Source organism: Lycium barbarum, chromosome 3, assembly GCF_019175385.1.
Source record: "Lycium barbarum isolate Lr01 chromosome 3, ASM1917538v2, whole genome shotgun sequence".
Taxonomy (NCBI): Eukaryota; Viridiplantae; Streptophyta; class Magnoliopsida; order Solanales; family Solanaceae; genus Lycium; species Lycium barbarum.
Window position 1 is genome coordinate 27,510,409 of NC_083339.1, and position 9,800 is coordinate 27,520,208.

Sequence of the window (9,800 nt, forward strand, 5' to 3'; positions counted from 1 at the left end):
TAAGATTGTTCATATGGCGGCCAACCCACGACACTGAAGTAAATAACTAAATCAAAGATCCACCTTGACGCATAAAATGGTAGATGAAGAACGAAAGCCTAACATGGTCGTTTCAAGTATAATGCTTAAAGTATTCGAGTGTTATAAAAATATAACAAGAAAAAAAGAAGTTAATCTACATGCACAACTACATATAAAGGGAAGCAAACTTTGTTAAGATCAGGAAACTGACCTTGTTTGCGAAACATCAAATTAATAACGAATACAATAAATTATTCAAAATGCCAAGTCACGAAGAACAATGGCAGTCGATGAGTGATAGGCCTCCAAACGTCGTGTATTAGAAATTCCATCCTTTAATTATTCTTTATTTTCACATAGTGCGCCCTAGCCAGTCCCCATAAATTTTAACATCGCCAAAAGAAAAGAAATTGTTAGTAAAATATGTGCCACCTTAATTTTGGTGGAAAATTCAATGTAAAGGACTAAAAACAATAATAAAATAGCAATATATAAATTTAAAGCTAAGAGTAGGAGAATAATGTGGGATCAGTACATGACAAGGCTGAGAACAGGCCCAATGCGATGTTACTCCCCTCTATTCTATTTTGGTATGATCGACTCTCTTACACGCCTTAAACGAGACGAAATGTCACGATCCCATTTAGCTAAGTCGTGCGGGCACCTATCTTTCCCACCTCGGTAGGCGAACCCTTATCCCAACGAATCTCAAATACATGAAATTATTAACAAATGAGCGGAAGAGATAGAAATACCTGAGTCTGTCATAATAATAGATAAAATATGCGGAAATACATCAAAATCACCCCAGAAATCTGTCTAGTCATACAAGAACAACTAACTACGAGTCTGGAAATATCAATAATACATCAATAGTCTAAATATGTCTTGGAATATCAAGTAAGACATAAAATAAAGGAAGAATCTCCAAGGCGGGGGACGTCCCCGTGCTCACCCTATAAGACTCTAAGCAGCAACTCTCACACCACTATCAGCCACGAGAAGCAGAGGTCGATCCTACCTGGAACTCTGCATTCATAAAAGAATGCAGCAAGTGCAGGTCAGTACAAATAACAAGTACTGGTAGGTATCATAGGTCGACTAAGTTTAACTAACATATATAATGTCAATAAGGTAAGATAAACAAGTAAATCAATAAGGTATAAGTCAAACACAAGCCAGAATCCAAGTACACATCATCACCTATGTATAGCATCTAAACCCAAATGTGCCAAGTCTCAAAATACTCCGTCAGATTCCGTATATCACAAACACATCATAAGAATATCACAATAGAAGTCATAGTGCAATGCAATGCAATAATGTATGAAATGTGAATGCAATGCATATGCTGTGTACACATGTACTCTGATGATGGAACATCATATCTCGGTAGCACAACCAATGGAGGACCCGCGAAGTCCATGTACCTCACGGTTCCGGCAACAACCTCGGCAACCGCTACCTCATGATTCTGGCAACAATACCGGCAATTGCTACATACATTCTCGATTCGGGGATAACCATCGGACATCGGTCCTTACGTCACTCTCATCCAACTGATCCCAGCTCATAACACTGTTTCCTCAAGTATCATCAATGTATCAGCAATATATCATGAAGGATGAGAATGCATGTATTGTATGAGTTCAATGTTAGCAATCAAATCAATATCACAAGTACCACGCTTGGGCACACCAACAATATCATGAAAAGGCTACACAATAAGCCATAATAGAACACAATCCTCGTATCAAACGTCAACAAATAAGATACTACAATATCATGATCAAGGTATATCAATAGTATCTAATATCTACTATGTCCACGTGGTATCAAGCAAACTACAATAGAACAACATAAGTCACAACACAATGGGGTGGCTAACCCCAATCACACAACAGGACCTAACCTAAGATAATATCCAACCCAACTTCATACCCGAAGGTTTACATGCTTTCTCCAACAATATCGCCTAAATATATGCTTCACTAAAAGAAGTTTCACTATAGGGTAAACCATAAACTACCTGGAAGGCCGAACAGCAAGGTCTCCAATAGTCAAACCTTGGTCTTCCCTTTCCTTTGAGCCTCGAGATAATGAAAGTCTAAACATATCAAAAACACGCAATTAGAATCAAGAAGAACATCAATCAAACCCTACTTTTATTCAAGACCCAAATTACCAACCTATGGAATAGGGTTTATGAACTAGAAAGGTGAAATAAGGAATCTAAAGATCTCAACATGAAATTAAAGCTCTAGGTGATCAATTCCCATCAATATCAAGCTAGATAAACCAACAATTTACTCAAATTCGAATTCTAGGCAAAACCCCCAAATTTGGGTGTAACTCCTAACTCCCAATTCAATAATTAGACCTCAATCAAGAAGTCAACATGTTACTATAGCTTATATTCATCAAATCCATGCTAAATAAATCTAACCCAACCACTAATTTCAGATTTATAGCTAATAAATCATTTAGGAAGAAACCCATTAAAACCTACTATTAATACTCAACTTATTGATGAACTTAGAATCAAAGCATTTTGTTAAAAAAAAATAGGTTTTGTGACTAAATGACTAAAGTCCAACTTTAAATTTTATATACATCAAAATACCAAACCCTACCCTACTTTTTGCCCAACCTCTCGCCCGCGCTGGCCATAGGGGAGGCCAGCAAAGGATGGCCACCTTTACCAGGATGCGAGCCACCACCATTAATACCAAAAAAACCTTCAAACATTGAAATACCTAAGCTAGACGCAGCTACCACACCCTCAAACCCTAATGAGAAGCAAAAACAAACCTATGTTCATGTACAACTTACACTACCTGGAGGAGATAGTACACCACCACCACTACCAAACAAACCTTCATATCTTGAAACACTTAAGCCAGAGTCTTCCACACCATCTTCAAATCCTATTGAGATAAAAAAAACTTATATACGTGCATGGGGAACCAACAGTACTATGGGATGAACATAAAACGGATGATATGATTGTACAAGAGGGTCTACAATATGCTGTAATAGGTAATTCTCATATGGATGGCCTGAGATGGAAGAGTTACGTACTATAATACCTTTCCAATGTGGCATCAAAACTTAGTGTAAGATTGGTTTTTTGCATGATAGGAATGTTTTGATTAGACTTGGCACTTTTGAGGATTATGTTCATGTTATGGAAAAGCCTGCGTATTATCTCAAAGCTAGAGATGGAGTTTATCATATGAGACCTTTAATTTGGGATCCATGGTTCAATCCAGAGATTGAAACATCAACAACAATTGCATGGATTTCCTTTCAATCCTTATCTCCCAATTTGTTTGTCAAAAATTCCTTGTTCATGATGGCACAGGCAGTGGAGAAGCCATTACATGTTGATATAGCCACAAAGAACAAAACATGACCTAGTTGTGCCAAGGTGAAGGTGCAAGTTGACCTGTTGAAGAAGTATCCAAAGAGAATCAATGTGGGCATAAAGAAGAAATCTGGTGAGATTGTGTCAACTTGGATTGATATAAAATATGATTACATGCCAAAGTATTGTATCAAATGTAGTTTGCAAGGGCATACTGAATCTGAGTGTTTTGTTCTACATCCTAAGTAGAAGAAGGATAAAGAGGAGAGGAATAACAATAATGAGGATCGGGCTCAAAGAAAGAAAGTTGAGAACAAAGCAAAGGAGGATCCAAAGGAGAAAGTTGAAGAGAGAAGAAGGAATAGCATGGATTACAATTGGTGGAATGTTGTCAAAGATTGTAGAATACAACCACTGGTAGATAATGAGCATGCTAAAGGAAAGTCTAGCTCTGTAGACAACTCTAAGGAAATTCAAACAAGTAATGCTTTTGCTGCTTTGGAAGAGGATGTGATTGCTGAGGAGGATGTGGTTTCTATTGAGCCACAATCATGTAAATCATGGGAGGAACAATCTTTTGGGAAATAGAAATCACCAAAAAGTATAGATGATAAACAAGAGGAGATCAACCAAACTGAGGATATACAGAAGGAAAATCATATGCATGAAGAATAAAAAATTGATGATGTAGAAAGGGCTGAGACAAATAACAATGCAGAGAAGTTAGATATAGTCAAAGAAATAGCAACAAGTCAAATAGAAAGGCAAACCAAGATTGTGGTAGATAGCAACTCTGATGAGTATGGATCAGATGAAAGGATTGAAGAAGATCCAAAAGAACTACCAGATATAGATGCTGATCCACCTGATAAGAACAAGGATGATATTGAAACAATTATAAATGAAGGTGTTGTTGTTAATAATATTCATCATGAGCAGGAAGAGGAGAGTATGGATGCTAATGTCAAACATATTAGCAAAGAAGCTGATCTATCGCCAAAACATGTCAACAAGCTGAAAGAAACCACCAGTAAAGTCAAAGCAGGAAAAAAAATCAGAAAGAGCAAGCTCTCCCAATTAGAAGTTTATCAAAGAGGCTGGCAGCCTCAAAGTTAAACAAACAATTATGAATAAAGCTTTATTTTGGAATATTAGATCAATCAATACTAAACAAGCCTTTGAGAGATTGACTAATATTAGAAGGAATCAATATCAATTAATAGGATTAATGGAGCCTTTTCAGGATGCTACAGAATTAGACTGTTTCAGAAGAAGATTTGGACATCAATCAGCCCTTCCTAACTGCACAGGCAAGATTTGGTTGTTTGTTATGGAAGAATGGGAAGTTCACTTAGTTGAAGATCATGCTCAACATCTGAAAGTAATAGTAGTACATCAACAGACAAGGCAGGAGGATTTAGTCTCAGTGGTGTATGCCACTTGTGATGCAAGCATAAGAAGAAACTTGTGGGATTCTATGATTCATTTAGCAGGACAATGGAAAATTCCTTGGTTGGTGGGAGGTGACTTTAATGTGGTTTTGTCTGATGAAGAGAAGTTAGGTGGTTTGCCAGTATTGTTTCAAGAGACTGAAGACTTTGCAGCTTGCATAAATGACTGTCATTTGTATGATCTGGGATATAGGCAGCACTTTCACATGGTGGAATGGCTGATCAGATGCATCTACTATTTTTAAGAGATTAGATAGAATCTTGAGCAATCAAAAGATGATAGATCATGTCCCTCAAATGACTGTCACTCACCTGATCAAAAAAGGCTCAGACCATGCTTCACCGAAGTTCCAAATAAGGCAAGAAACTAAGGGGATCATCAAGCCTTTCAAATTTCTAAATTTTTGGATTCATCCTGCTACTTTCAATCAGGTTGTCATTGAAAATTGGACAGCAGATTTTGCAGGAAATCCTTTTCTCATTTTTCAGCACAAACTGAAGAAGTTGAGGAGAGGACTGGTGGAATGGAGCAAGACAACTTATGGAAACATTTTCCAGAAGGTTAGCACTCTAGAAGAGGTAATTCTTGCACATGAATCTTAGTTTGAGGCTGATCCATCAATGGAGAACAGAGCTTAGTTGCATAGAGTTCAGGCTGAACTTAGTAAATACTTACATTTAGAAGAGGCATACTGGAGGGAAAAGTCAGGCATGAAGTGGTTCAAAGATGGGGATAGAAATATAAGATTCTTCCACTCTTATGTAAATGGAAGAAGAAAGAAGCTTAAGTTACCAATATTCAGAATGGGGATGGAGAGTGGCAAACTACTAATCAAGATATTGCAGCTGAGGCAGTTAACTTCTATAGCAGACAGTTTGCTGCTGATAGATGTCCTGATGATTTTAACTTATTAAAGCATATTCCAACAGTTATTACTAAGGAGCATAATCATGAACTGGTGGAATTACCTTCTGAGGAGGAGATCAAATCAGCTATTTTTCGACTTAGTGGGGACAGTGCAAGTGGTCCTGATAGTTTCACTGGCTGTTTTTTCCAACATTGTTGGAACATAGTGAATGAGGACATTATCAACATGGTAAGATCCTTCTTTGTTGGATATGAACTTCCCAAGTTCATTACTCATACAAACCTGGTACTGCTGCCAAAGAAGGACAAAGTTGAGACTTTTTCTGATTGGCCAATCAGCCTGAGTAACTTCAGCAATAAGATCATCTCAAGAGTACTGCATGAAAGGCTGGTTCAATTATTGCCACTGTTAATTTCCAGTAACCAGTCAGGCTTTGTGAAGGGCATAAGCATAGTATAAAATGTGTTGTTAGCACAAGAAATAGTCAGAGATATATCTGAAAGAACTAAAACAGCCAACATGGTAGTTAAACTGGATATGATGAAAGCATATGACAGAGTTTCTTGGTTGTTTTTGTCTAAGGTACTCAAGAAGTTTGGCTTCAGTGAAAGAATTATTGACACGGTGTTTAGGCTGGTTTCAAGTAATTGGTACTCAGTGCTCATAAATGGCAAAGCACATGGTTTCTTCACCTCTTTAAGAGGAGTTAAACAAGGATATCCACTATCTCCTATTTTGTTCATTATATCAGCAGAAGTTCTCTCTAGAAGTTTAAATTCACTTTTATAAAAGGACTGATTCAAACCATTTGACATACCTAAGTGGAGTCCTTCTATTAATTATCTCTCATATGCTGATGACACCATATTATTCTTGTCTGCAGAGAAAGAATCAGTTAAGCTTATGATAAAGAAAATTCAGCAGTATGAGGAAGTGTTTGGACAGTTAGTCAATTTGAATAAGAGTGCTTTCTATGTTCATCATAAAGTTTTTCAAACTATGGTCAGAAGAATAATGGGAATTACTAAGATCAGAAAGGGATCTTTTCCTTTTACTTATCTTGGTTGCCCAATATACTATGGCAGAAACAAGATTGCATGTTATGATGACATAATAAAGAAAATAGGCAAAAGAATACAATCTTGGCATGGGAAGATGTTGTCCTATGGTGGAAGGGCTGTATTGATTTCAAATGTCCTGCAGAGTATGCCTTTGCATATTCTTTCTGCTATGAGCCCACCAATTGGAGTGATCAGACATATACACAGGCTTTTGGCTAGATTTTTCTGGAATTATAAAAGTGATACAAGGTGCAGACACTGGATCAAATGGGAGGCTGCTTGTCTACCAAAGGAAGAGAGTGACCTTGGTTTTAGATTAGTTTTTGACATGTCAAATGCTTTGTTATGCAAATTATGGGGGAACCTAAGAACAAAGCCTTTTCTATGGGCTTCATTCATGATCAACAAGTATTGCAAGAAATTGCATCCTTTGATAGCCAATGCTAGGGGAGGATCCCGTACATGGAAGAAGATGATTCTTGTCAGAGATTTAGTTGAGCATGAAATTTGGTGGCAGATAAGACAGGGAGATGCTAGTTTCTGGTTTGACAACTGGACCTGACTAGGTGCATTATATCATGTTGTGGAAGAAAATCATGCAGAAGAGGAGATTGAAGTCAAACAGTTTAGTAGCGGAGGAGAATGGGATTTGATTGCTTTGAGAGAACAGCTTTCTGAGGATATTGTTCAACATATAATGCAAAATATCTCTCCACCAGTAGATACATTACCTTTGGACAAAACCTGGTGGATGTTGGAACAAAATGGTAAGTTTTCTGTCAAAAGTGCATGGAATTATATTAGACAGAAGGATGAGAGGGAAGATATTTACAAGTATATGTGGGAGAGAGGACTTCCTTTCAAGCTGTCATTCTTTATATGGAGAGCATGGAATTTTAAGCTGCCAATAGATCAGGTTCTTCACAGTTTGGGAGTGAGCATGCCATCAAAGTGTTGGTGTTGCCAAGAACCAAAAGAAGAAACCATGTCACATCTTTTTCTAACCTCTCTAGTAGCTACCAAGCTATGGAGAATGTTTGTTTCATGTGCAGGTATCAATATTGAAGGCTTGCAGCTTAGTCAAGTGATTATAAAATGTTGGAAACATGGACCTACTAAGGTGCAACAACTGTTGAAGGCTATACCAGCAGTTATCATGTGGGAAATTTGGAAGAGAAGAAATAAAATCAAGCATGGAGGAAACATGACAATTTCTAGGTTGGAATATCAGGTTCATAAAACTATTTGGCAACTGGTGAGGGTCAAGTTTTCAAGACTAGCTCATGTACCACCAGGATGGCCAGAGTTGTTGGATTGCTTAGAAACATGGAGGCCAATTTTGCATTACAAGAAAATCATATGGCAAGCACCAGCAGAGGGACATATAAAGATCAACACATATGGAGCTAGTAGGGGTAATCCGGGACCAAGTTCTTATAGCTTTTGTTACAGAAATCACAATGGAGACATTATATATGCATAGACAGCACAGATAGCAGACACAACCAATATTGTAGCAGAGGCTGAGGCAATCAAAGAAGCTCTATATTTCTGTATACTAAAGGGGATCCCACAGGTGATCATTGAAACTGATTCCATGCAGCTCAAGAGAATACTGCAAGCAGTTCAACACCATGGCATCTTATTACAATAATAGAAGACATACAAAAGTTTATGCAATTATGTTCAGTACATTTGCAGCATATCTATAGGGAAGGAAACAAGATTGCAGATTACCTAGCTAACATGGCTTTGGACACAGGCAGCAAGTTGGAGATAAATGGATTTTAAGATCTTTCAAGCACTGGCAGGACACTCATCAACATGGACAAGAATCAGTACCCAAATTTGAGGATTAAGACCAAGAAGACTTGATGATGATCATTACCATTTTGTACTTATTATGCATACAGGATCAGACTGTGAAACTGGATGCAGTTATGCAACTTAATGACATTGTGGTAGGAAGGGAGAGCAACTTGTGCTTGAACTTCACTGTAGTTTTAGAACATCTTATTTTAGCTAGTTCCTACTTTGAGCATGATGTAAGAATACTTCTTTTATTACTTATTAATGAAATAAGCTATTAGGCACAACCTAATGGATATTTATTCAAAAAAAAAAAAAGAACTTAGAATGAACCATGAATTTCTATGGCGATTTAATGATCAAGGAATGAAGTATAAGGTTGGGGAAACTCACCACAAAGCTTAGCCTCTTCAAGAACTCCAAAACCCTCTCCAATAGCCTTTAGATGTAATGGGGAAATGTTTAGAGACTTAGAGGTTTTAAAATAGAAAATCTGGTCCGTCAGCCGCTATAGCGGTCGCCCCACCGCTATAGCGCTCACCAGACACCAGAATTTTTTAGTGTCTTCCAAAATTGGAATCAACACTCGGAACCATCCCGAAACCTCCTGCACACAAACCAAATATGCAGATATACATAAAAACGCATTACGAACGCACTCATGGCCTCAGAATTCCCATCAGAGGTCTCGTTGACCAAGTCGAACCGCGATACCTCAAAAAACATTCCAACCCAAGTCCCAAAATGCACTCGAGTGCATTGGGAACCAAACCGAATATGCACACAAGTTCTAACAGACCATCTGGACCGCTCGGAATAGACGGATTCCCGAAAAAGGTATGTTCGCCCAAAAGTTAACTCTGAGTCAACTATTTTTTGCTTTTAAGCCAAATTTCTCAAAACTTACCCAAATCAACTCCAATGACTTTGGGAAGCATGCCGATGGTCCTCGCGGGTCAAATATGAGCTAATAAAGCTCGAAAAATAATCAAAAGGGTCGGAAACGCAGTAATGACCAAACGGGTCGTTATATCAGATACTAATTAAACAATCGCTCGTCCTCGAGCGATAAGGAAGAGAGGACAGAAAAATATTTGAATCGACAATAACTGAGGATATCGGCTACGCATGCCAGACTTCTCCTTACGGGAAAGATTCTCATCGACAAAACTGAATCCCAACGAATGATACAGGAAGCACCAGAACGGTACTTTTTCAACAT

At 37.9% G+C, this 9,800-nt stretch overlaps 1 protein-coding gene across 1 annotated transcript; it reads left to right on the forward strand.

Moving 5' to 3' along the window:
* The first annotated feature begins 6,227 nt into the window (after positions 1-6,227).
* LOC132630587 (uncharacterized) lies at positions 6,228-8,560 on the forward strand. Its single transcript, XM_060346157.1, has 4 exons — positions 6,228-6,477; positions 6,592-7,227; positions 7,336-8,184; positions 8,373-8,560. The coding sequence occupies exons 1-4, from the start codon at positions 6,228-6,230 to the stop codon at positions 8,558-8,560; spliced, it is 1,923 nt and encodes a 640-aa protein (XP_060202140.1).
* The last annotated feature ends 1,240 nt before the right edge of the window (positions 8,561-9,800 follow it).

What these genes read in the sequence shown, in the direction of transcription:
- LOC132630587 (XM_060346157.1), top strand. Translation starts at nt 6,228, where the DNA reads ATGGTAGTTAAACTGGATATGATGAAAGCATATGACAGAGTTTCTTGG. An exon ending in CAATGCTAGGGGAGGATCCC is followed by an intron (nt 7,228 to 7,335) that starts GTACATGGAAGA and finishes GGACCTGACTAG; the next exon opens with GTGCATTATATCATGTTGTG. An exon ending in CACATATGGAGCTAGTAGGG is followed by an intron (nt 8,185 to 8,372) that starts GTAATCCGGGAC and finishes GATTCCATGCAG; the next exon opens with CTCAAGAGAATACTGCAAGC.